Raw genomic sequence first — 27,803 nt, forward strand, 5'->3', positions numbered from 1 at the left:
GGCCTGTCAGAGGGGCGACTTATGTATATTGCAAGCAGTGCGCAGGGGACAGGGACCAGAGGCTGGGACCAGTCTTAAAATGAAAACACAGCATGGCCCAAAGACACGTAACCTGCGAAGGGAGCACTGTGTGCACTTAGGTGAGAGGGTTCCTGAGGGTGGCACAGTATGTGTTGCAGCCCTCGGGGGCCTTCCTTTAGTACCCCTTGCCCTAGGTACTGGGGTACCATTTGCTAGGGACTTACAGCGGCAGCTAAAGGTTTGCAAATTGGGAAAACTGTGCAGTTTTAGCAAAATAAATCTGGCATTGGGGACCTGTTTAGCAGGGACCCAGTGCACTTTCAGTCAAAATTGCACCGGAAACCAGGGAAAGGGGGGGGAGGGGGAGGGAGGGTGAACATGTAAAAAGAGGCACTTCCTTACAATAAGCTTCAGAAATACCTGTCTGATCACATTTGGACTTTATCGCAACAAGGGGCTGCCTGCATGCCACACATTATTCTCTAAATGTTATAACACACTGGACAAGATGCCTAATTGTGAGGCGCCACAAGTTGTTTAATATTTTTATTTGATTTACTTATCCTATATTTGTGCTATTTCCATCCATTTATATAAGCCAACTTTTTATGGCGTAAGCGATTGAGTGTGATTGTCTGATTGTGGGTTAAAATCTTGTCCTTTTCATGTAGCCCAGACCCACGTTCTGTGCTGCAAGAGCACATTTTTAGGCTGATTACTGCAGCAGTGTTTTGCTGAGTAAAACCTAGCTTGGAGAAGCCTTTCACGTCACTAGATGACTATTGTGGGTGTTTGCATCATACTGTCATGAGCCCCCAGGGGCGGGAGGATGTCTTTCATTCATCTCTGTGATCTAAGTAGCATTCTTGAACAAACGAGCCGTGGGGCACCTAAGAGACCAAGCAGATGGCGTGGAAGATTAGAGAGCTTTTGGGCGCCGCTTTGGTCTTCCCTCTGGCTTCACTTAAACACGTCCATGCCTGAGCCCTCGTCAGAGTATATGACCAGGTGGACACTCTCGAGCCTGAAGAGAAATTCAGCAACTGGACCAAGGGATTGAAAATTGGGCTTCCATGATGGCCAAGGTCGCTGCAGATCTTCGCAACTCTGAGGGCTTCTATCTGATCGGGCTAATATCACTGGCTGGCAGAAGACGCAATGGTGCAAGCCAGGTGCCTCGTCCTAGGGGCATCAGTGATCTACTGTAGCCATGAAGTTGTTGAGAATGGACAGCGACAAGTACTTATGGTTGAGTTCCTGCTTCTGTCCTTGTTATAGCACAAATGGAACATCTTCCTTCCAACTAAGGGTAAACTAGTATTTACGGTGTTTTCTCCAGGGCAGTAGTCCAGATTCTCTGTGCCTGGTTCTGAAACCGCAGAGAGGCTCTTCTAAGAATTAACAGGCCATCTTGTGGTACATGCCCTACACCGAGGTCCCAGTATACAGGAGGGGTTCACTGGGGTCCTTCATGGTCCAGCGTCCATCTAATAGATGTGAAATAAGGCGGGAGTTCAAGCACATTGTTGTCAGAAGCCATCTGTGCAATCTCTCTCTTACTGCTGTTTTTTTTTCTGTGCCAGAATCCAGCAGTATATTGGAAAGGACCGGATTGTAATGCAAATGAGCCACTGAATATCACAATACTCGGGGCTCTTGTCAATGGATGAGGTTGGCATATAGCAACCTCCAATATAACAAAAGTACACTGTTCCATAAAGAAGAAAAGAGTTAGAAAAGACCTGAAATATCAGGAGCAAGGACCCTCAAGCATCATAATAGATGTCTGGCATCATCATTGGGTAATGCTCCTCGTCAGGTCGGCAGTGCAATACCTGACGGGCTCCCCACAAGGAGGAGCACTGAACCGTAGTATTCTGATAGTTACAGATGACCACGAACTATCTAAGGGGATCAGTATTATCATTTGAGCATCTGAACCCAGTGGAGAGAACAAGAAGGTTAAGGGTAAAATTGGTAAAACAGCCCTACATATATCATCATTTTAATCAATAGTCAGGGATGTAACCAAGATTAAAAACAGGGGAAAGTAATATAATGAGTATCAATGCTCCATTACTTTCGATAAGCAATAAACTAAGAGGAAAAACTACTAGGAATCCTCCTAAAGCAAGGTCAACCTGTTTCGCGTCGTGTGGTCCCTGCGGATCCAATGACGCTTCATCAGGACCAAAATATTAATGTGCTCTTCTCCAATCAAACAAAATCATACTCACAAAATCGTTTGCTTGCTTAGTGGAGTAATAGGTTAAGTCACGGTCAGGTCGCCCTAGGAAATATAATTAGAAACAAAGCACCAAATTGTGCCCAGTAGTGGTCAAACAAATATATAATAATTCATGCAAACATTGTGCAATCAATCAAGAAAAGAAAAACAGAGAAATATAAAAAAAGTTATGATGACAGTAAGATAGGCTTACCACCCCTAAGTCGGGAACGGGCTCCTTGGTAAGTACGTCCCCAAGCCTCAGCTATCAGCTAGACATAGCAAGTAGGTGTCATTAGTACAAGTGTTCATCAATGATCTGGTGTAGAAGTTTACAAATGCATTGGAAAACAACATGTCGTTCTAAAAATCTTATTCAAGTATAGTAAATATTATTCACCGTTCATCTAGTTAAAGTAATATTAGTACTGTGTCGAGTTTATAATGAGCTGAACGCTATTAATATTAACGATGTGTAGAAAAACGGTTTATGACCACCAACGGTCAGTGAAATATTCAAGCGTAAGTAGAAATGATGTTAATCGGTACGTAATAGAATCACCAAATCAGATAAAGTGCCATTCCGCTTGTAGAGGCATCGTCAATGCCTTAAATTAGTTTAGGAAATAAGGGCTCGTACAAGAGAGAGCGCGTTCAAACAACAAGACAGGAGCGCGAGGGAGCCCGTAATAATATCACCAGGTCGAATGAAGTGCCATTCCACTTGTAGTGGCACTGTAAATGCCTTAAATAAATTAGAAAAATAGGGGCTCTTAAAGGGGAAGAGCGCGCTCAAACAGTATGACAGGAGCGCGAAGGAGGACCACCATATCATTAACTGCGTTTAAGAGCCGACTTGCAGAAATTACCACAGAATTAAAGGAGACCAAGGAGTTTTTGACACAACAGAAAATAACTAAACTCCAAAAAGATATAGTTAGATTCAGTAGAGAAAAAGTATACCCTTACATTAAGGATGACTATGAGGCTGATAATCAGTCCAGATCCTCTGATGAATCTACAACAAATTTCAAGAAAACCCGTTCTTTTAGTAGCGGTTCTTCTTCAGATGGTTGGAGTACGGATGAAAATTCACCACAACCTTTCTATAGTTATCCACCTTACCCAGTACACCAACATATGCCTTGGCAACCTCCTTATCCCTTCTTTCAACCCCGCCCCATGATGCCATATGTGCCTTTTTTAGGCCACGGCCGGGACAGGGGCAGAGGCAGAAGAAGAGGAAGGGGCAGACGGGTTCAATGGTCCAGAGAAGAACCCCAAATGGTGACCAGGAGCCAAACAAGGAGCCCCTCAGTGAGAACCTAGTGGTCAATTTATCATCTAGACCACTTACATCTACAGAAACAGACGTACTCAACAAGGGTTTGGGTTTTGTCCCCACACCTGAGGAAGACTTCTTTCGACTACATATTGAAATGGCTGGATTTTTCCGGAAAATCCGGTTGAATTTCTTCTTTAAGGACAAGAGAGCAGAACCAATACAGGGTGACTCAGGTCTAAAAAAACCTTCCACCTTTGTACCTCCACAAATGGTTATGCCTAGTGAAGTTATAACCTTTGAAAAAGCAGTACTTACTGATTTAAACAAATTATGCCCTAAACACCCATTCATTAACATTCCCAACAAAGAGAAGACGGCCTTACTTGATCTAGCTTCTGATCCACAGATCACTATTAAACAGGCTGACAAAGGAGGCGCCATTGTTATTATGAATACGTCTGATTATAAGCAAGAGTGCTTACACTTGTTAAGTGACGCCACCTATTATGTTAAGATTAGGGATGATCCCACCACCAGACTACAGACTCGGATTAGGATCCTGATCGAAGAAGCTAAGAATAATATGTGGATCTCACCTAAGGAGGCTGATTTTCTTGACACTTCTCATCCCCGTGTCCCGTATTTTTATTGCCTGCCTAAGATTCACAAAGGTATTATACCACCACCAGGACGCCCTATTGTCTCGGGGATAGGTTCGGTCTTAGAACCATTATCAATGTTCTGTGATCATTTTCTACAGACTCTTGTTAAGAATTCCACCACTTATTTGAAGGATACCAAAGATGTTCTTAACTTGATTGAGTCGGTTAACAACTCTGATACTGTACAAGGCATAATCACTAAGGATGTTGAAGCATTATATACCAACATTCCACAGGAAGCGACTCTACAAGTTATAGAGTCAGCCCTGTATGATGTATCTGATACACTTTCTACTCCAGTCGGCTTTATAATGCAACTAGCAAGATTGGCTCTGACTGAAAATTACTTTCAATTCGATGACCAATACTATCATCAAGTCCGGGGTACATCGATGGGCAGTACCTTTGCTCCAAGCTTGGCGTGCCTATATATGTACGATTTTGAGAAAAAATTCATCTTGTCATCGTTCAATTTATTCTCAAACCATGTAACATTATGGCGCCGTTACATCGATGATATCCTGATCATATGGAATGGTCCCCTGTCTCTTGCGGACCATTTCACGACCTGGATCAATACTCTTGATCCTTTTCTCAGATTCACGTCCACCGTTTCTGCTACTCAGTTACCCTTCCTTGATTTGATGATTACTATCCATCATGGTAAACTGTCTACCTCCATCTACCATAAACCCACTGACCGGAACTCTCTGTTATTGTATGAAAGTCACCACCCAAAAACATTACGAGATAATCTACCGATTGGTCAATTCTTACGACTTAGACGGAACTGTAGCTCCTCTTTGGAATTTGACCACCAAGCTGACACTCTACAAGATAAACTTCTGGAACGCCACTATCCCTCCAGAATTGTGAGTCAGGCACGAAAACGGGCAAGAAATAATAATAGGGAGTCTCTACTGGCTACTTTTGATAAAACACCCCAGTCGAGAATTACTTGTGTTTCAACTTTCACTCCTTTATCCAATTCAATCAAGAAACTGATTAACAAACGATGGTCTATTTTGACCAGTGGTGGACATGACATTTCACGACCCATATTCGCGTTTAAACGGTCAACCAATATCAAGGATATGGTCATTCACACCCGTCCACGACCATCAACCGACACCCACACTCAGAAGACATTGTGGGGGCTTCCTCCAGTTATAGGACATCACCCGTGTGGAAACTGTAACGTTTGTGTATTCACTAAGAATGTATCATCAATAAACCTAGATCCCATAGGTACTTGGCACCTCAGAAAACACACCAATTGTAACACTAGGAATTGTGTCTACATGATCACTTGCCCTTGTGATCTACGCTACATTGGCATGACGACTAGACCGGTTAAAAACCGTATTAATGAACACCGCAGTAACATCAGGTGCAATAAGATCACTACAAAACTTAGTACACATTACCTAGCGGTAAAACATTCCCCTGACGACCTTTGGTGGCTAGTTTTGGAATCACCTAAAATAAAACCTAACGATCCTGGACATCTTTTTAGGACAGAACAAAGATGGGTTTTCAAATTGGGAACTAACATACGGGGTCTTAATGATGACATCCCATGGACATCATTAGCATAAATCATATGTATTTATTCCGACCTCATTAACATATTGTTTGGCCCTTTTAGGTACCTGCGACATCTTTATATGTATTGAATAATAGACACACACTCTGCAACCGGTTTTTTCATATACTGCATCCAGAAGACATTTAGATGCTTTTTGTCTTGTTTTTCCAGATATTTTATTACAGACCCACTAACTTACATCGCTGGATTCACAATAGGCTTTTTCAAAGAGGTCTCTTTGGTGACTGATAACAGTAATGGTCAGTGCTTTTTTCGATCTATATTTGAAATATACCTACAGTATGGGAGTGTTTCTTCGGCTAAAAACTATACTTCTACCACTGTGGGAAGTCCTATGAGATTCAAGACCGGACCTCACTTCCGGGTCGCCGGTACTTTGAAATACACCGAGAAAGTCTGACCGCGTTTGTCTACGGTTTGACGTCCCGTTTGGTAGGTCCAGAATCTGGACTCTCGCCGCACACAGTGAGTAAATTGTAAGACCTCTGTGGAGGTCTGGTTTTTTTAACCTACATGTCACGCTTGGGCTCCTTCGCGCTCCTGTCATACTGTTTGAGCGCGCTCTTCCCCTTTAAGAGCCCCTATTTTTCTAATTTATTTAAGGCATTTACAGTGCCACTACAAGTGGAATGGCACTTCATTCGACCTGGTGATATTATTACGGGCTCCCTCGCGCTCCTGTCTTGTTGTTTGAACGCGCTTTCTCTTGTACGAGCCCTTATTTCCTAAACTAATTTAAGGCATTGACGATGCCTCTACAAGCGGAATGGCACTTTATCTGATTTGGTGATTCTATTACGTACCGATTAACATCATTTCTACTTACGCTTGAATATTTCACTGACCGTTGGTGGTCATAAACCGTTTTTCTACACATCGTTAATATTAATAGCGTTCAGCTCATTATAAACTCGACACAGTACTAATATTACTTTAACTAGATGAACGGTGAATAATATTTACTATACTTGAATAAGATTTTTAGAACGACATGTTGTTTTCCAATGCATTTGTAAACTTCTACACCAGATCATTGATGAACACTTGTACTAATGACACCTACTTGCTATGTCTAGCTGATAGCTGAGTCTTGGGGACGTACTTACCAAGGAGCCCGTTCCCGACTTAGGGGTGGTAAGCCTATCTTACTGTCATCATAACTTTTTTTATATTTCTCTGTTTTTCTTTTCTTGATTGATTGCACAATGTTTGCATGAATTATTATATATTTTTTTGACCACTACTGGGCACAATTTGGTGCTTTGTTTCTAATTATATTTCCTAGGGCGACCTGACCGTGACTTAACCTATTACTCCACTAAGCAAGCAAACGATTTTGTGAGTATGATTTTGTTTGATTGGAGAAGAGCACATTAATATTTTGGTCCTGATGAAGCGTCATTGGATCCGCAGGGACCACACGACGCGAAACATGTTGACCTTGCTTTAGGAGGATTCCTAGTAGTTTTTCCTCTTAGTTTATTGCTTATCGAAAGTAATGGAGCATTGATACTCATTATATTACTTTCCCCTGTTTTTAATCTTGGTTACATCCCTGACTATTGATTAAAATGATGATATATGTAGGGCTGTTTTACCAATTTTACCCTTAACCTTCTTGTTCTCTCCACTGGGTTCAGATGCTCAAATGATAATACTGATCCCCTTAGATAGTTCGTGGTCATCTGTAACTATCAGAACACTACGGTTCAGTGCTCCTCCTTGTGGGGAGCCCGTCAGGTATTGCACTGCCGACCTGACGAGGAGCATTACCCAATGATGATGCCAGACATCTATTATGATGTTTGAGGGTCCTTGCTCCTGATATTTCAGGTCTTTTCTAACTCTTTTCTTCTTTATGGAACAGTGTACTTTTGTGTTATTGCATTATTGTAGGGAGAGTGTACACTGGACCAATCAATCTCCCGGTCCCTCCCTCCCATATTATATAGCAACCTCCCACTGACGTCACTGTGTTCAATACAGAAACTGAAGCTTGGTTTAAGGAACCTTCTGAAACTTGCCAGACACTGATTTTGTCACGTGCTCACTCTTCATCCAGGGTTGCATGTCAGTTTGCCATTATATGTATTATTAATTAAGTTCCACAGCACCTTAAGCCTAATGCAGGGCTGTAGCGGAGTCTGTTGAAAACTAAACAGAAAACCACCAGCCGGTTGGTGTTTCTTGCAACCAACCAACCCCTACTGAGCATTCATCATCTCTGCCCTTGTGGCTGCGTGTCTTCACCAGATCAGGTCTGAGTTTCATGAAGTGGAGAGGGATAAGTGCTGCTGTAAAGGTAGGTTTGAAGTATTTAGGAGTCTGATGACCTGAGCATCCAGGACCCGCCCCCCCTCTGTATTTGACAGTTGACTGTTCATCAGTGAACCAGGTCTCACTCGGGTGACCGTACGCTTCTAAATGGAGTGCAGTGAGGAGACACCTTCTGCTCATACCTGTGACCCTTCATTCCAGTTGTAAATTTGATACTTGACTCCAGACGCAACCATTCGAGCATTTACAATTCTGGTTTAGTTTCTAAATTTAGGAAAGTGGAGTATTATATGGTGTGGATTTAGTCCTCCTCATGTAATACTCTCACTGTACCCCAGAAATGATACTTGGACTCACACTAGTAAATCCATAGGTGAGTCCTGGAAGAGTGGCAAAGAGCAGTCAGGCTTTACTTAGAGGAACATGTGTTACGCATTTCAGAGCACCAACATGGACCATAAGTAATTGACACCACTCGAAAGAAATCTGACACCAGTTTATAAGAATACAACTTATTTTTATATAAATTTAGACTCCAAAATGAACAGAATTGAACAAGTATAAATGGAGTTATAGATTTTAGAAGAAATGTTAAATCACAGCAGAAATGGCATTTAAACGTTGCATTGCAGTCTAAGGGAGAAATATCACTACTTGCAACAATGCACTTAGAAAGCGAGTGGCGTGGAACCCTGACAGGGCTGTTGTTGTGCAGTCCCTAGGACCAGATCACAGCAGTCAGTTCAGTTTTCCCTGGCCCCTGGCGTGCGGGTGCAGCGTTGTTCTGGCTGTCTGTGGTTATGAACAGGACTCGCATTGAACCATAGCAGGAAGCCACTGGTGACCTCAGAGGGTTAATATTGTGTGGGTCCTGTGACTAGGCCACAGCAGTCCATTCATTTCTACCTGGTCCGGGGTGTCTGGGTGCAGAGTTGGCCTGGCTGTCCGTGGTGCTGAACGGAACTCGCAGTGGTGCTGGTTTTACTGCTTGCACAATGTTGCTGACAAAGGAATGCAAAATCTCAGCTGGGTTGCAGACGTTGGATGCAGTTTCACACTGTGCCCTGCACCTGCAGCTTCAAGTGAAGGGGTTAGTTTGCGGGTTGGCAGCCAACAAGCCCTTGCATCGGTATTGGTGCAGAAATCCTTTAGGAGCTTTCTGGGGTCTGAAGGAGCTGTGTAGTGGCCTGAGACGTGGAGGCAGGTTGGACTACAACTCCCAGAAGACACTGGACCTCCTGTTTTTCATCGATCCAACAGCGGGCCCAATGGCCGGTGAAGATTCGTAAACTGTGGATGTTTTTACCTGCAGTTTGCAGGGGACTGGTGCCACTAGCCCAAGGGAGGCTGAAGGTGCGTCTAGCTGCCACATGGGTGTCTCTGGCTGGGAGCGCTGAGTTTCAGCCAAGGACGAAGGTTGATCACACAGTTCCCAGTCTGTTGCCTCTGGGACAGAGTGTCCCTCTTTTACTCTGGAGCAGTGGGCAGAGTCCAGTTGTCGAGGATGCAGAGCTCCTCTTGGGCTTTCTTCGAAGTTGGTTGATCAGATATGAGGTTCTGGTGTCGGGGTGTCCCTTAAGTCCTGGATTTAGGGCAGTTAGGGGTGTGGCGACTAGTGGCCAATGGGCAGCTAGCTCCTACAGCTAATCTGCCCCTGAAGTGACCACATCTGATGGGGCATGTCACCTTTAGCTACCCACAACCCTCTATTCTGCCACTCCTAAGATTGCAAAAATCTAAATTTGGTGCACAGATTGGTTGCTCACCCTAGAGGTGTGGTCAGCCTGCTTGGGGTCTGCAAAGTCCTGCATACCTAATTTCCCACCTGTCCACGAGCAAATCTGCCTGGTGCAGAAGGCTGCTTCCTCTGCTAGGGGACAGCACAGATGGCTATCCGGTTTGGTGAAGCCTTTGAAGCTCACTGCCCTGGTGGCCCTATTCACTAGCCCAGCTGGGGAGGTGGGGGGGGTGTGATCATCTTTCTGCCTCAGTCTTTGTTCCTGTCCTCTGGGAGCTCCCAGGCTGCTTGGCGAGAGATCAGAAACCTCTCTTGGCAGCAGCAAGAGCTTCCTATGAGCTCTGGGCGAGCAGGCTGCTCGGCCAGAGCACAAAGAAGGGTGGCAAGCAGGTGGGTAACCTAGTGTGCCACCTGGGTGCATGCCAGCCGTCCCTCAAAACCAAATTTATGTTGGGGTAGAGAAAGCATTTTGTTTGACACCAGACTCTACATATCTAAGTGGTACCGTGATGGAGCTAGCAGTCCTGGTCTGCCTGGGCTTAAGTCCCATGTTACTCTATGGACCGGCCTGCACTTATAGAGTACTTCAATGGAAAGGATGCTAAGGACTCATAGAAGTTTATGCTTGTATGTCTGTACCTTAGATATAATGGACTCTGCCTACTGGGCTGCACAGGCCTTCCTTAGGGGTGTCTGACATACATATAAGGCAGTGCATGAGATTGTGCCACTCATTGTGAGGGCACAGTCGAAGTCAAGCAGTTTGCACCACTTTTGCAGTCTACAGTGGCAGGCCTGCCATCAGTAGTTTGCATGGGCCACCTATGGTGGCAAAATCTCATGCTGCATCTCTGGGGACCAATTTACCACCCATGCCCTGGGTACCCTAGGTACTACTTACTAGGTGCTTACAAGGGTAAAGCTTTGCCAATCAGGGAATTTACCATGTCAACAAATAATTTTGGTAAATAGCACATAAACTGGGGCCTGGATAGCATGTCCCAGTGCATTATCACAGTGGAAGAAACAGCATGTAGGGGTCTAAATAGGGGCAACACGGGGGCATCTGCAAAGATCCCCGTTTTTCTTTCACAAAAACTTTAGTCATACTTTGGTTGGCTGTTTTTGTAGCATTTGTGAGTTCTTTGTTTAGCAGCATACAAACTATTGTTAAGTCGCACAACCCCATGGATAGTGACACCCCCTGGTGACTGCATTATGTTGTTCTGACAAAGAACACTTTAAGTCAAACATGACAACCCTGTTTTGTCAAATGACTGAAAGGCAGTCCTGCAGGTTAGCCAAAGGAGTTGGTGTTAAAGTCTGGGGATTTTGAGTGGTGTGTATACATGTCACTCAACTAGAGCAAAAATATACAGAGGTAGGTGACCGAGTACTGCACAAGCCAGCGTACAGCACTGGGCAGATACTGAGTCACTTGCATGAGGTGTGGGAAGGAGAGTGGGGGAAAGCAGAGCGGGTATGAGGAGAGTACAGGAGGAGGAAGGGGACACTTTTACCTGCTGAAAAGCCAGGGATTCACGGCCGGGTTATGCAGGAAGGACCCGTTGCTAGCAGAGAAGGGTCTTGTGGGGGTGGAGGTGTGTGGGATGCCCCATTATCTGGATGGGATTGGGATAGCTGGAAAAGGCCTGGAATGTATTCTTCTTCAGCCTGCCCTTTCTGGCTGCTGCTGTTATCTCCCCTCTTGAATGTGACAGTAGCATTGGTTCTTTGGAATCCAGAAGGTTCGACCGGTCCCTACAAGGCAGACCATCTCAAGCTGAGACTGAAAAAGTGCTGAGGGAATGAAGGACCGCAAAGGCATCCTTTATATTTTGTTTTTCTGATCCCTCAGACTGCCTTGGTGTAGGAGGCTGGCCTGGCTTGTAGTGGGTACCCAAAGGTACTTACACCTTGTGCCAGGTCCAGTTATCCCTTATTAGTGTAGAAGAGGTGTTTCTAGCAGCTTAGTCTGATAGAAGGTAGCTATAGCAGAGCAGCTTAGGCTGAATTAGGAGACATGCAAAGCTCCTACTATACCACTGGTTTCATATGCTCAATATCATAAGAAAACACAATACACAGATATACTAAAAATAAAGGTACTTTATTTTTATGACAATATGCCAAAAGTATCTCAGTGAGTATCCTCAGTATGAGGATGCCAAATATACACAAGATATATGTACACAATACCAAACATATGCAGTAATAGCAAAAGGAAGTAATGCAAGCAGTGTAAAGTTACAATAGATTGCAATAGGAGCACATAGGTATAGGGGCAACACAAACCATACACTCCAAAAGTGGAAAGCGAACCACGAATGGACCCCAAACCTATGTGAGCTTGTAGAGGGTCGCTGGGGCTGTAAGAAAACAGTGAGGGTTAGAAAAATAGCCCACCCCAAGACCCTGTAAGGTAGGTGTAAAGTGCACCTACAACCCCCAGAGAGCACAGAAGTCGTGATAGGGGGATTCTGCGAGGAAAACGAACACCGGCAATGCAACAACAGTGGATTTCCGGACCTGAGTGCCTGTAAGACCAGGGGACCAAGTCCAAGAGTCGCGACAGTGTCGAGAGTGGGCAGGAGCCCAGGAAATGCCAGCTGAGGGTGCAAGGAAGCTGCCACCGGATGGAAGAAGCTTTGTGTTTTGCAAGAACGAAGAGGACTAGGAACTTTCCCTTTGGAGGATGGATGTCCCATGTCGTGAAGAAGCTTGCAGAGGTGTTCCCACGCAGAAAGACCGCAAACCAGCCTTGCTAGCTGCAAGGGTCGCGGTTAGGGTTTTTTGATGCTGCTGTGGCCCAGGATGTCGCCAATTGGATGAGGAGACAGAGGGGGCGCCCAGCAAATCAGGGAGCCCTCACAGAAGCAAGCAGCACCCGCAGAAGCACCGGAACAGGCACTTAGAAGAGGAGTGAACCGGAGTCCACCCGAAGTCAGAAAAGGGGGTCCCACGACTCCAGAGGACAACTCCGAAGGTTGTGCACTGCAGGTTAGAGTGTCGGGGACCCAGGCTTGGCTGTGCACGAAGGAAATCCTGGAAGAGTGCACAGGAGCCGGAGCAGCTGCAATGCAGTCTAGCGTGGGGAGGCAAGGACTTACCTCCACCAAACTTGGACTGAAGAGTCACTGGACTGTGGGAGTCACTTGGACAGAGTTGCTGAGTTCCAGGGACCACGCTCGTCGTGCTGAGAGGGGACCCAGAGGACCGGTGATGCAGCCTTTTGTTGCCTGCGGTTGCAGGGGGAAGATTCCGTCGACCCACAGGAGATTTCTTCAGAGCTCCTGGTGCAAGAAGGAGGCAGGCTACCCCCAGAGCATGCACCACCAGGAAACAGGCGAGAAAGCGGCAGGATCAGTGATACAAGGTTGCAGTAGTCGTCTTTGCTACTTTGTTGCGGTTTTGCAGGCATCCTGAGCAGTCAGCGGTCGATCCTTTGGCAGAAGGTGAAGAGGGAGATGCAGAGGAACTCTGGTGAGCTCTTGCGCTCGGTATCTGAAGAATTCCCCAAAGCAGAGACCCTAAATAGCCAGAAAAGGAGGTTTGGATACCTAGGAAGGAGGATTGGCTACTAAGAGAGGTAAGAGCCTACCAGGAGTCTCTGGAGTCACCTGCTGGCACTGGCCACTCAGAGCAGTACAGTGTGCCAGCAACACCTCTGTTTCCAAGATGGCAGAGGTCTGGGGCACACTGGAGGAGCTCTGGGCACCTCCCCTGGGAGGTGCAGGTCAGTGGAGTGGTCACTCCAACTTCCTTTGTCCAGTTTCGCTCCAGAGCAGGGCTGGGGGGTCCCTAAACCGGTGTAGACTGGCTTATGCAGAGATGGGCAGCATCTGTGCCCATCAAAGCATTTCCAGAGGCTGGGGGAGGCTACTCCTCCCCAGCCATCACACCTATTTCCAAAGGGAGAGGGTGTTTCACCCTCTCTCAAAGGAAATCCTTTGTTCTGCCTTCCTGGGCCAGGGCTGCCTGGACCCCAGGAGGGCAGAAACCTGTCTGAGGGGTTGGCAGCAGCTGCAGTGGATACCCCGGAAAGGCAGTTTGGCAGTACCCGGGTTCTGTGCTAGAGACCCGGGGGATCATGGAATTGTCTCCCCAATGCCATTCCATGATCTTAGATATGTTACATGGCCATGTTTGGAGTTACCATTGTGACGCTATACATAGGTAGTGACCTATGTATAGTGCACACATGTAATGGTGTCCCCGCACTCACAAAGTCCGGGGAATTTGCCCTGAACGATGTGGGGCACCTTGGCTAGTGCCAGGGTGCCCACACACTAAGTAACTTTGCACCCAACCTTCACCAGGTGAAGGTTAGACATATAGGTGACTTATAAGTTACTTAAGTGCAGTGGTAAATGGCTGTAAAATAACGTGGATGTTATTTCACTCAGGCTGCACTGGCAGGCCTGTGTAAGAATTGTCAGAGCTCCCTATGGGTGGCAAAAGAAATGCTGCAGCCCATAGGGATGTCCTGGAACCCCAATACCCTGGGTACCTCAGTACCATATACTAGGGAATTATAAGGGTGTTCCAGTATGCCAATGTAAATTGGTCACTAGCCTGTTAGTGACAATTTGGAAAGAAATGAGAGAGCATAACCACTGAGGTTCTGGTTAGCAGAGCCTCAGTGAGACAGTTAGGCATCACACAGGGAACACATACATATAGGCCACAAACTTATGAGCACTGGGGTCCTGGCTAGCAGGGTCCCAGTTACACATAACAAACATACTGACTACATAGGGTTTTCACTATGAGCACTGGGCCCTGGCTAGCAGGATCCCAGTGAGACAGTGAAAACACCCTGACATACACTCACAAACAGGCCAAAAGTGGGGGTAACAAGGCTAGAAAAAGGTTACTTTCTCACACTTAGGCCCATTAGCTTTGACTCTGCAAGAGGAAGATCTTTTAGTGAATTTTAAAAATGATCAAATGTTGTCAAAAGAGGGGTGCGATTGATGAAATACCAGGTTTGTAACTTGCGAATTTCAGAGCTTGGTGATCTTCAACGTGAACTGAACCCTATCAAGTGACTTGTGTGAGCTGTTGAGTGAATGAATGAAGTCTCCTGTTGAGTGTGCTCTGTGGAGCCCTCAGCAGCGGTGCCTGACTCAGCAGTGATGTTTCCCAGAGTGGGACCTACTGAAGCCATTTGTGATGAGTCTTCCAACGTAGGTGCCAATGTGTGGCATGCGTAGCTTTGGGTCTCAGGGGTGGCTACTGACCAGATGAGTACTTTCCAAATGTATATCCATCCTACTTGCCTTACACCAGCCTGCTGGGCTGTGGTCTCCACAGAGGTGAGTAGATGGTTCCCTGTTCGAGGGACACCGCTTTACATGAGCCATGTGGACGACAGTAAGGGATTTTGGACTGTTCTGTAACCACCCCAGGAGAGGCGGCCTGGCGACATCAACCTCTGTGCAAACGTTTATTTCTAAAATCTATTCTTAGTGCACTGTACCCACACCTGCCTGGCATACCTTAGATAAATACCTTCTTTTGTACCCAACCACTTCTATGATGACTTTGATTTTTGAATTCATTCTGTTGCAGGTTCCAGGACAACAGACCATTTCGAGACAGAGGAGAGAGACGCGACTGGTCCAGCAGACCAGACCAGCAGTGGCACGGAAGGGGGTGGGGAAATAACTACCAGGGCCACCGGCCGGGGCAGTCTCACTACTCATACGGGCAACAGAACAGCTACAACTCCTACAACCAGAGGCCCCGGCAAGACTACTACTAGAGCAGAACATGCAGGAAGTGTCGGAAAACAACCGAAGGGTTTAGTGTTTGTTCCACCACAACATCTCATTTCACGTTTCATCATTATTTTGGACATTTGGCTGCTGCTATGGGGAGGGCTGGACACTTTGTTGTAGAATAAGCTTACATGAAATAGTTTGGCATTTTATTTCTAAGCACTAAGACTTTTGAGAGACTCAGATCTAAATATTTGAATGTTTTCAGCTGTGCACGGAAGAGCTTGTGATACTGGCTCAGGGGACACCACCGTGCTGGTCATAGGATTCAACGTATACCTCAGATACATCCCAGGACTGTGTAAATAGCTGAGTGTTCAGTTTTTGTGCATAGCTGTGGAATATTTCCGTAAAATACTTGAACACAGGATAAAATAGGTAAAATGAGAGGCTGAATGTTTTCCTGCCGAGTTTGATATTTACCGGACACACCTGCCTTGTGTACATCAGTATGTGTCAGGGTGTGGATTGGAAAACGTGCAGGTGTGACTCTCGGTACTGCGTGCAAGCGGCGTGACTCTCGGTACTGCATGCAAGCGGCGTGACTCTCGGTACTGCATGCAAGCTGTGTAATGCATGTAAGCCGCCTGACTCGCTGTGATGCATGTAAGCCGCCTGACTCGCTGTAATGCATGTAAGCCGCTTGACTCGCTGTGATGCATGTAAGCCGCGTGACTCGCTGTGATGCATGTAAGCCGCGTAAGCTGTGTAAGCCGTGTGACTCACAGCCATGCTTGTAAGCCGTGTGACTCACAGCCATGCTTGTAAGCCGTGTGACTCACAGCTATGCGTGTAAGCTCTGCCACTCGCTGTAATGCATGTAAGCTGTGTGACTCGCTGTAATGCATGTAAGATGTGTAACTCGCTGTAATGCATGTAAGCCGTGTGACTCACGGAATTAACACACTAGCAAGGAACACTTAGACTGGGGCTTCAGTGTAAGGAGGGTAGGTGCGTTTCAGGGCACTACAGTGGTGTACGTCTGCCCAGTGAGACGTGTTGGCGACTCATCCTTGCTTTGTTGCATTACTTACTGTGTGTTTATGTTGATAGTTTTTGTTGCTTCAGTTCCTCCAATCCAGGGGTCTTCACTTCCCAAACTGTCTTTTGGTCCTGAACCAACAGAGCTCTTCTTTGAATCATGTTCTGCCCTGCTACTGCTGATCCCGTGGCACCTCTGTACAGGACGCTGGCCACCTCAGTCCAGGATAAGGCACCTGCCGGTCTGATCCTGTGGTTACCTCTGTACAGGGTGCAGGCATCCTCGGTCCAGCATGGCTCATGCTGTGCTGTGAAGGAAATCTGGCAAAGTGTTGGTGAAGACTTGAGGTCAGAAGCCCTCAGTCTTAAAAGGCACTTGCTGAGATAATACTCCTGCTCTGTCCCCGTACCTTTTGTAGCAAGAGTCTTCCATGAAAGACTCTCCTACCCCTCCACCCACCCCTATACCCCTCTGTGCCGCTCCTATCTTTGCTGTGTATATGAGCCCCCTATGCTGCCCAGCACTACTCGGAAAAACAAAAAGCAGAAAAACCATTGTCAATGGTACAGAGCGGGCAAGACAGAGACCAAGGGCTGGGTAGGTCTGATTTCACCAGCCGCATTCCCCACCACCTTACAAAAGGAGGTTGTGTGAGGGGTATGTTCCTCTGTGAAGATGCAAGTAGATGAAGCCCGGGAAGGGAATTTGATTGCAAAGAGTGACTTTAAATGTTACTGGATCAACTTGTACTAGTTACTAACTTGCTTGTTGTCTGTCTCTAGGTGGGGCCTAAGGGAGTCAAGCAACTTCTAGTGTTTGCCAAGGATTGCAGTTTCTGACATGTTAAAGTACATTTTCAAATGTTTCCAGCTATGGTTTTAAAACAATTCAGCCACTTCTAGGTAGCAAATTCTTTCACCTTCGAGAACCTGTTTTAAAGGTGATTCTCATGATGAAATACTGTTGGGTTCTGTATACATATTTTTTGTTAAAATGTTATTTTTTTTTTTTTAAATACAACCGTTAGTTTATGAGATCTGTGTCATTTGTTCCAGGTAAGGGTCATACGCCTTGCTTTGTTTCTGTTCAATAAACTCAGTACGCTCCCCGTTCAGAAGCAGTATGTCCAACACACTCCTCGGTTTGGTACCAGAGTTTCCATTATTGATTCTGACTGTGACTTGTTTTACACTTCTTGTCATGCCAGTTCCCTGGGGCCTGCCCAGCTGAAGAGAAGATCCCTTGTTACAAGTCATGCTCCTCTCCTAGGAATGCATAAGCAAGGTATTACCCTGAGCTCCTTGTGGTGCTCTTTTTTCAGGGGGTATCCAGCTGAACTGTCAAGGCATACTCTTGAGTTTGTTGTGGAGATTTTGGCCTTCATTATGACTTTGGTAGTCTTTTCCTAAGACCACCGAAGCCACAGGCGTCAGAAGACCGCCAGTGCTGGCAGTCTTCCAACCGCCATCTTACAAGTACTGAAGGATTTCCACCACAAAAAATCCTCCAGTAGTCATGCTGGTGGTCGGAGGCACAGAGGTGGTTCCACCGCCGGCCCCGCCCTGCCAAAAGGCTTCCCCCCCAACTACATTACAGCCTTTAATGTGGCTTGGCGATGTCCTGATAGTGGAGCACTGCCAGCAGTGGGAGCGCCGGGTCCTGTCTCCTCAGGGAGGAGCACCTCATCAGATGAGGTAAGTGTCCTCCGCAAGGGGAGGGTGTGTGTGAATTGGTGTTTGTGAGTGTGTGTATGCATGTCATGAATGGGGGCGGAGGGAGGTGAGTGTTTGTGCATGTGTCTGTGTGTTTCTGTGTAAATGTGATGATGTGTGTGGTGATGGTGAATGCTGGGTTAGGGTGCGTGTGTGCATGCATGTAGACGGGTGGGGGTTGTGTGTGTGTATTTTGATGAAAGGAGGAGGTGGGGGGGATGTAGTGAGTGCATGGGGGTGTGTATGGATTTGGGGGGGTGTTGAGTGTGTGTGCGCACACATGAGTGTAAGGGTGTTGTGAGTGAGTGTCAGGGTGTGCATGTCTGCTTGTATGCCGGGGGGGGGGGGAGTAAGTACGTGTATGCGGGGGTGGGCGGGGGGTCACTACTGGGAGCGGGGGTGCGGGGGGGGGGGGTTACTGGGATGTTTGGGGAGGTGGGGTTGGGAATGTTGTAAGGGAAGGGGGTGGGGAACTCTTGGGTAGATGGGAGGGATGTAGGGGGAGTCGTCTACCGGCGACAGGAATGCAAATTCCGGTAGCCTTTCCGCCAGGGATTTTGTGGCGATGCTACCGCCACGAAATCCCTGGTGGAAAGGGGACTCGTAATACCACCAGCGGTATTGGGTGGACTGCCGGGTCGGAGATGTTTATCTCCGGCCCGCCAGTCCGACCGCTCTGGTGGTCAGCATGGGGAAGTGAAGGTTTTGCACAGGCCACACCGCCACACTCGTAATTTGGCAGTCCACACCGTCGGCCGTGAGTCTGGTGGTCTGAAGACTGCCAGACTCCTAATGAGAGCCACAATGTCTGTTTCTGTTAGAACATGTATCGTTCACAGTAAATAGCTTATACAGACAGTGTTATTCTTTGTTAATGGAAAGGGACAAGACTTTTATGACTTAAGTAAACACATGCAGTGACCTTAAGAGTTATAAGGAGGAAGGGGAGCTGGTTTTGTTCGGGACATACATCTTTCCGTGGAGTACCAGCACTACTAGCGCTGCAGGGCTAGGATCAGTGGGTTCAATCAATCAGTCATTTGTTAAGCGCGCTACTCACCTGGTTAGGGTCTCAAGGTACTCTTCTAGGGAGAGAGGACAATACCAAAAATGGGAGGACAAACCCTGTAAAACAGTGGAACTAGCGTATAAAAACCATGAATGCAACAGATTTTCCAGTGCCAATTATTCAGAGCAAACCTAATGAATATGCAGATAAACAAAAGTACTCCTGCCATCAAGAATTACAAATATGGAAAGTTATTCGATTTTAATGATTGGATTATTTGTATTCATCATATGACACTTCACACAGGTGTCCATGTGCTACATGCGGTGGGACAGTGCAAGTGAAATAAAGTGAAAAAATTGTGCATAAATATGTACAGTGCGCACAACATGAAATACTCTCAACCAACAGCACAAGATTTTCATGTGAAGGAATAGAAAATTCGAACAAAAAATACCTTCCTATAAAGAGACAGTCCTTCAATTAATGAATAAGTGATTGAGACATATTAGTCGTTTCAATACTAAAAGAAATATTTGCAAGGGTCTTCCTCAGGACAGAAGAAACAAGGTCGCCGAAGGCGTACACTAGACAGAATCTCCTCATAAATCAGGAGAAAAGTACAGGAAGCTTAGAGTTGATACCTTTGTGCTTACCTAGATACAAGGGTGCCGCTCCTCGGTCTGCGTCTTGATCTGTAGCCTTCAGAGAAGAGGGGCAGAGCTGAACACCTTGCAACTGGCGGAACGGTCAGAACCAGGATGGTGCTACCCAGGCGCCACGTAATGTTTATTGAATTGCCTATCTTCCAGTTGAGCTGCATGCTAGTGCAGTGATGTGCTTCTCTACGCTGGGAGGCATGCACAGGAACAGACAGTGCAGCTGGGATTCAAACTGCAATGAGTGCAGACGCGTGCTTGCATGATCCCCATCAAAGTCGGCTTATGGGCCCGCAGTGAATATAACATCGGAAACTGTATGTGAGCAGTTGCAAGTATCTTATTGTAAAGAAATGGCTCCCTGTTGCAGTTACCCCCCACTTTTTGCCTGATACTGATGCTGACTTGACTGAGAAGAGTGCGGGGACCCTGCTAACCAGGCCCCAGCACCAGTGTTCCTTCACCTAAAATGTACCATTGTATCCACAATTGGCACACCCTGGCATTCAGATAAGTCCCTTGTAACTGGTACTTCTAGTACCAAGGGCCCTGATGCCAAGGAAGGTCTCTAAGGGCTGCAGCATGTCTTATGCCACCCTAGAGACCCCTCACTCAGCACAGACACACTGCTTACAAGCCTGTGTGTGCTAGTGAGAACAAAATGAGTAAGTCGACATGGCACTCCCCTCAGGGTGCCATGCCAGCCTCTCACTGCCTATGCAGTATAGGTAAGACACCCCTCTAGCAGGCCTTACAGCCCTAAGGCAGGGTGCACTATACCATAGGTGAGGGTACCAGTGCATGAGCATGGTACCCCTACAGTGTCTAAACAAAACCTTAGACATTGTAAGTGCAGGGTAGCCATAAGAGTATATGGTCTGGGAGTCTGTCAAACACGAACTCCACAGCTCCATAATGGCTACACTGAAAACTGGGAAGTTTGGTATCAAACTTCTCAGCACAATAAATGCCCACTGATGCCAGTGTACATTTTATTGTAAAATACACCCCAGAGGGCACCTTAGAGGTGCCCCCTGAAACTTAACCGACTATCTGTGTAGGCTGACTAGTTTTAGCAGCCTGCCACAAACCGAGACATGTTGCTGGCCCCATGGGGAGAGTGCCTTTGTCACTCTGAGGCCAGTAACAAAGCCTGCACTGGGTGGAGATGCTAACACCTCCCCCAGGCAGGAATTGTCACACCTGGCGGTGAGCCTCAAAGGCTCACCTCCTTTGTGCCAACCCAGCAGGACACTCCAGCTAGTGGAGTTGCCCGCCCCCTCCGGCCCGGCCCCCACTTTTGGCGGCAAGGCCGGAGAAAATAATGAGAATAACAAGGAGGAGTCACTGGCCAGTCAGGACAGCCCCTAAGGTGTCCTGAGCTGAGGTGACTCTAACTTTTAGAAATCCTCCATCTTGCAGATGGAGGATTCCCCCAATAGGGTTAGGATTGTGACCCCCTCCCCTTGGGAGGAGGCACAAAGAGGGTGTACCCACCCTCAGGGCTAGTAGCCATTGGCTACTAACCCCCCAGACCTAAACACGCCCTTAAATTTAGTATTTAAGGGCTACCCTGAACCCTAGAAAATTAGATTCCTGCAACTACAAGAAGAAGGACTGCCCAGCTGAAAACCCCTGCAGCGGAAGACCAGAAGACGACAACTGCCTTGGCTCCAGAAACTCACCGGCCTGTCTCCTGCCTTCTAAAGATCCTGCTCCAGCGACGCCTTCCAAAGGGACCAGCGACCTCGACATCCTCTGAGGACTGCCCCTGCTTCGAAAAGACAAGAAACTCCCGAGGACAGCGGACCTGCTCCAAGAAAGGCTGCAACTTTGTTTCCAGCAGCTTTAAAGAACCCTGCAAGCTCCCCGCAAGAAGCGTGAGACTTGCAACACTGCACCCGGCGACCCCGACTCGGCTGGTGGAGATCCAACACCTCAGGAGGGACCCCAGGACTACTCTAAGACTGTGAGTACAAAAACCTGTCCCCCCTGAGCCCCCACAGCGCCGCCTGCAGAGGGAATCCCGAGGCTTCCCCTGACCGCGACTCTTTGAATCCTAAGTCCCGACACCTGGGAGAGACCCTGCACCCGCAGCCCCCAGGACCGGAAGGACCGGACTTTCACTGGAGGAGTGACCCCCAGGAGTCCCTCTCCCTTGACCAAGTGGAGGAATCCCCCCCTTGCCTGCCTGCAGCGCTGAAGAGATCCCTAGATCTCCCATTGACTTCCATTACAAACCCGACGCTTGTTTCTACACTGCACCCGGCCGCCCCCGCTCTGCTGAGGGTGAAATTTCTGTGTGGGCTTGTGTCCCCCCCGGTGCCCTACAAAACCCCCCTGGTCTGCCCTCCGAAGACGCGGGTACTTACCTGCAAGCAGACCGGAACCGGGGCACCCCCTTCTCTCCATTCTAGCCTATGTGTTTTGGGCACCACTTTGAACTCTGCACCTGACCGGCCCTGAGCTGCTGGTGTGGTGACTTTGGGGTTGCTCTGAACCCCCAACGGTGGGCTACCTTGGACCAAGAACTGAACCCTGTAAGTGTCTTACTTACCTGGTTAACCTAACAAATACTTACCTCCCCTAGGAACTGTGAAAATTGCACTGTGTCCACTTTTAAAACAGCTATTTGTGAATAACTTGAAAAGTATACATGCAATTTTGATGATTTGAAGTTCCTAAAGTACTTACCTGCAATACCTTTCGAATGAGATATTACATGTAGAATTTGAACCTGTGGTTCTTAAAATAAACTAAGAAAAGATATTTTTCTATACAAAAACCTATTGGCTGGATTTGTCTCTGAGTGTGTGTACCTCATTTATTGTCTATGTGTATGTACAACAAATGCTTAACACTACTCCTTGGATAAGCCTACTGCTCGACCACACTACCCCAAAATAGAGCATTAGTATTATCTATTTTTACCACTATTTTACCTCTAAGGGGAACCCTTGGACTCTGTGCATGCTATTCCTTACTTTGAAATAGCACATACAGAGCCAACTTCCTACATTGGTGGATCAGCGGTGGGGTACAAGACTTTGCATTTGCTGGACTACTCAGCCAATACCTGATCACACGACAAATTCCAAAATTGTCATTAGAAATTCATTTTTGCAATTTGAATTTTTTTTCTAAATTCTTAAAAGTCCTGCTAGGGCCTTGTGTGTTAAGTCCCTGTTTAGCATTGTCTTTTAGAGTTTAAAAAGTTTGTTAAAAGTTTGAAATTAGATTCTAGAAACAGTTTTAGATTCTTTAAAAAGTCTTCCAACTTTTAGCAGAATAATGTCTGATACAGAGATGCAGGTGGTGGAACTCGACACCACACCTTACCTCCATCTTAAGATGAGGGAGCTAAGGTCTCTCTGTAATATAAAGAAAATAACCATTGGCTCGAGACCTACCAAAATTCAGCTCCAGGAGCTGTTGGCAGAGTTTGAAAAAGCCAACCCCTCTGAGGATGACTTCACAGAGGAAGAAATTAGTGACTTGGAGGGCAATTCCCCCCTTCCAGTCCTAAATAGGGAGACCAGGGCCTCTCAAGCCCTGTCTCCAAAAATGATAGTCAGAAATGTTGCTTCCCTCACAGGAGGGTCCAGCATTTCTGAAATCACTGAGGAGGCTCTCAGTGAAGATGACCCCCTGTTAGCCAGGATGGTCAAAAGATTGGCTTTGGAAAAGCAGCTCCTAGCCATAGAAAGGGAAAGAAAAGAGATGGGCCTAGGTCCCATCAATGGTGGCAGCAACTTAAATAGGGTCAGAGATTCTCCTGACATCCTAAAAATCCCCAAAGGGATTGTAACAAAATATGAAGATGGTGATGACATCACCAAATGGTTCACAGCTTTTGAGAGGGCTTGTGTAACCAGAAAAGTGAACAGATCTCACTGGATTGCTCTCCTTTGGGAAATGTTCACTGGAAAGTGTAGGGATAGACTCCTCACACTCTCTGGAAAAGATGCAGAATCTTATGACCTCATGAAGGGTACCCTGATTGAGGGCTTTGGATTCTCCACTGAGGAGTATAGAATTAGATTCAGGGGGGCTCAAAAATCCTCGAGCCAGACCTGGGTTGATTTTGTAGACTACTCAGTAAAAACACTAGATGGTTGGTTAACTGGAAATGAAGTGTGTGACTATGTTGGGCTTTATAATTTGTTTATGAAAGAACACATTTTAAGTAACTGCTTCAATGAAAAGTTGCATCAGTATCTGGTAGACCTAGGTCCAATTTCTCCCCAAGAATTGGGAAAGAAGGCAGACCACTGGGTCAAGACTAGGGTAACCAAAACTTCCACTGGGGGTGACCAAAAGAAAGGGGTTACAAAAACTCCCCAGGAGAAAGTGGGTGACACTAGAAACAAAGAAAAAGAGTCCTCTGTAGGCCCCCAAAAACCAGAACAGGTGGGTGGGCCCCAAGACACAACCCAAAACAAAGGTGGGTACCAGGGTAAGAACTGGGATGCCACTAAGGCATGGTGCCACAACTGTAAACAGTCTGGGCACCACACCAAGGACACTTCTTGTCCCAAAAACAAACCCCAGAACAAAATTCCAGGGGTAACCAGTGTAGCCATGGGAGATGACTCCTCAGATGAGGAGGTCTTCATAGCCTTCAACTGGAAACAGGGCCCAACAGGTGAGTTGGAGATTCCAGAGGGAAGTAGACACTTCCACCACCTACTGGTGAATGGAATCCCAACCACTGCCCTGAGAGACACTTGTGCCAGTCACACTATTGTGCATGACAGGCTGGTGCTCTCAAACCAGTACATCCCAGGTGAGACTGCCAGGGTAAGAGTTAGCCTAGACAGGGTCACTAAGAGGCCTGTGGCTTTAGTGCCCATAGAAGTGGGTGGCACTCTTAGCTGGAGAAGGGTTGTAGTCAGTACAGACCTCCCCCTTGATTGTCTCCTTGGAAATGACTACCCAGAGGTTAGTCAGAGCCCAAGAGAGGAACTGGTCCAGTGCCAGTCCTCTCCCAAGGATTCTGGAAGTCCTGCCTCTGCAGTAAATGCAAGCAGGCCCCAGAAGAAGAAGAAAAGAAAACAGAGTAGGAAGGGTGGACAACCTTTAGCCAAGGTTACAGCAAGCCAAGGAGATTCTGCTCCAGTAGGGGAGAACTCCAAAAATGGCCCTGATAAAGTCCAACCTGACCCACAAGAAGTCCTGGCTAGTCAGGCAACTGTTAAACCTGAGTGGGTGGCTCCTCAGCTAACAGTAGAAAGAGTGGAAGAAGGGTGTTTACTACAAGATGTGGTAACCCCCCACTCTAATACAGCAGACAGGCAACCTGAACCCAAAGAGGCCTGTAACTTAGCTCCTTCCCTTTTAGGTGAAGAGCTAAAGGTGTGGTTCTGGGCACTGACAGCTGTCAGTGGCCTCTGCTGGGTGTTAGCCTTTATGGCTGCACTATCCTTAGCATGGTGGTCTGACCCCATGCCAAATAGCAAGTTAGGCCCCCTGACCCTATTGGTCATGGTGGGGTTACTCCAGCTCTGGGTAACCTCTCTGGGTAAGCTAGGGGTAACCCTGGCCAAGATAAGGTTAGCAGAGGTGGATACCTCTAAGACCAAAATAGAAAGAATGGGTGGAGACATTGAAGAGGCAGACAAGAGGCAATTCAGACTAGGTCCTATCACTGTGGAAGTAGGTCAGTTCCCCAAAGGGAATGACCTGAACAGAAGGATGTAAGGCAGAGTAGGCCCTGCAACTAACCAGCCTATTTCTCCTACTCTTCCTCGCCTGACAGACTAGGAAGACTCTCCCAGCTTTGGCTGAGTCTCCTGGCCTGTGGGCTGGGGGGGGCTTGTGTAAAGAAATGGCTCCCTGTTGCAGTTACCCCCCACTTTTTGCCTGATACTGATGCTGACTTGACTGAGAAGAGTGCGGGGACCCTGCTAACCAGGCCCCAGCACCAGTGTTCCTTCACCTAAAATGTACCATTGTATCCACAATTGGCACACCCTGGCATTCAGATAAGTCCCTTGTAACTGGTACTTCTAGTACCAAGGGCCCTGATGCCAAGGAAGGTCTCTAAGGGCTGCAGCATGTCTTATGCCACCCTAGAGACCCCTCACTCAGCACAGACACACTGCTTACAAGCCTGTGTGTGCTAGTGAGAACAAAATGAGTAAGTCGACATGGCACTCCCCTCAGGGTGCCATGCCAGCCTCTCACTGCCTATGCAGTATAGGTAAGACACCCCTCTAGCAGGCCTTACAGCCCTAAGGCAGGGTGCACTATACCATAGGTGAGGGTACCAGTGCATGAGCATGGTACCCCTACAGTGTCTAAACAAAACCTTAGACATTGTAAGTGCAGGGTAGCCATAAGAGTATATGGTCTGGGAGTCTGTCAAACACGAACTCCACAGCTCCATAATGGCTACACTGAAAACTGGGAAGTTTGGTATCAAACTTCTCAGCACAATAAATGCCCACTGATGCCAGTGTACATTTTATTGTAAAATACACCCCAGAGGGCACCTTAGAGGTGCCCCCTGAAACTTAACCGACTATCTGTGTAGGCTGACTAGTTTTAGCAGCCTGCCACAAACCGAGACATGTTGCTGGCCCCATGGGGAGAGTGCCTTTGTCACTCTGAGGCCAGTAACAAAGCCTGCACTGGGTGGAGATGCTAACACCTCCCCCAGGCAGGAATTGTCACACCTGGCGGTGAGCCTCAAAGGCTCACCTCCTTTGTGCCAACCCAGCAGGACACTCCAGCTAGTGGAGTTGCCCGCCCCCTCCGGCCCGGCCCCCACTTTTGGCGGCAAGGCCGGAGAAAATAATGAGAATAACAAGGAGGAGTCACTGGCCAGTCAGGACAGCCCCTAAGGTGTCCTGAGCTGAGGTGACTCTAACTTTTAGAAATCCTCCATCTTGCAGATGGAGGATTCCCCCAATAGGGTTAGGATTGTGACCCCCTCCCCTTGGGAGGAGGCACAAAGAGGGTGTACCCACCCTCAGGGCTAGTAGCCATTGGCTACTAACCCCCCAGACCTAAACACGCCCTTAAATTTAGTATTTAAGGGCTACCCTGAACCCTAGAAAATTAGATTCCTGCAACTACAAGAAGAAGGACTGCCCAGCTGAAAACCCCTGCAGCGGAAGACCAGAAGACGACAACTGCCTTGGCTCCAGAAACTCACCGGCCTGTCTCCTGCCTTCCAAAGATCCTGCTCCAGCGACGCCTTCCAAAGGGACCAGCGACCTCGACATCCTCTGAGGACTGCCCCTGCTTCGAAAAGACAAGAAACTCCCGAGGACAGCGGACCTGCTCCAAGAAAGGCTGCAACTTTGTTTCCAGCCGCTTTAAAGAAACCTGCAAGCTCCCAGCAAGAAGCGTGAGACTTGCAACACTGCACCCGGCGACCCCGACTCGGCTGGTGGAGATCCAACACCTCAGGAGGGACCCCAGGACTACTCTAAGACTGTGAGTACAAAAACCTGTCCCCCCTGAGTCCCCACAGCGCCGCCTGCAGAGGGAATCCCGAGGCTTCCCCTGACCGCGACTCTTTGAATCCTAAGTCCCGACACCTGGGAGAGACCCTGCACCCGCAGCCCCCAGGACCGGAAGGACCGGACTTTCACTGGAGGAGTGACCCCCAGGAGTCCCTCTCCCTTGACCAAGTGGAGGTTTCCCCGAGGAATCCCCCCCTTGCCTGCCTGCAGCGCTGAAGAGATCCCTAGATCTCCCATTGACTTCCATTACAAACCCGACGCTTGTTTCTACACTGCACCCGGCCGCCCCCGCGCTGCTGAGGGTGAAATTTCTGTGTGGGCTTGTGTCCCCCCCGGTGCCCTACAAAACCCCCCTGGTCTGCCCTCC

The 27,803-nt window shown here is 47.5% G+C and overlaps 1 protein-coding gene across 3 annotated transcripts in view; it reads left to right on the top strand.

Moving 5' to 3' along the window:
* The window catches only part of LOC138296919 (RNA guanine-N7 methyltransferase-activating subunit-like protein), a 33,087-nt gene extending 15,369 nt beyond the window's left edge, over nt 1–17,718 (top strand). For all 3 annotated transcript variants that reach the window (XM_069236439.1, XM_069236440.1, XM_069236441.1), the window contains exon 3: nt 15,394–17,718. In XM_069236439.1, the coding sequence (XP_069092540.1) occupies nt 15,394–15,586 (193 nt within the window). In that variant the 3' untranslated portion in view covers nt 15,587–17,718. The remainder of the gene's footprint in view (nt 1–15,393) is intronic.
* Nucleotides 17,719–27,803: the final 10,085 nt, after the last annotated feature.

The sequence above is a fragment of the Pleurodeles waltl genome, chromosome 5 (assembly GCF_031143425.1).
Source record: "Pleurodeles waltl isolate 20211129_DDA chromosome 5, aPleWal1.hap1.20221129, whole genome shotgun sequence".
NCBI classification, from domain to species: domain Eukaryota; kingdom Metazoa; phylum Chordata; class Amphibia; order Caudata; family Salamandridae; genus Pleurodeles; species Pleurodeles waltl.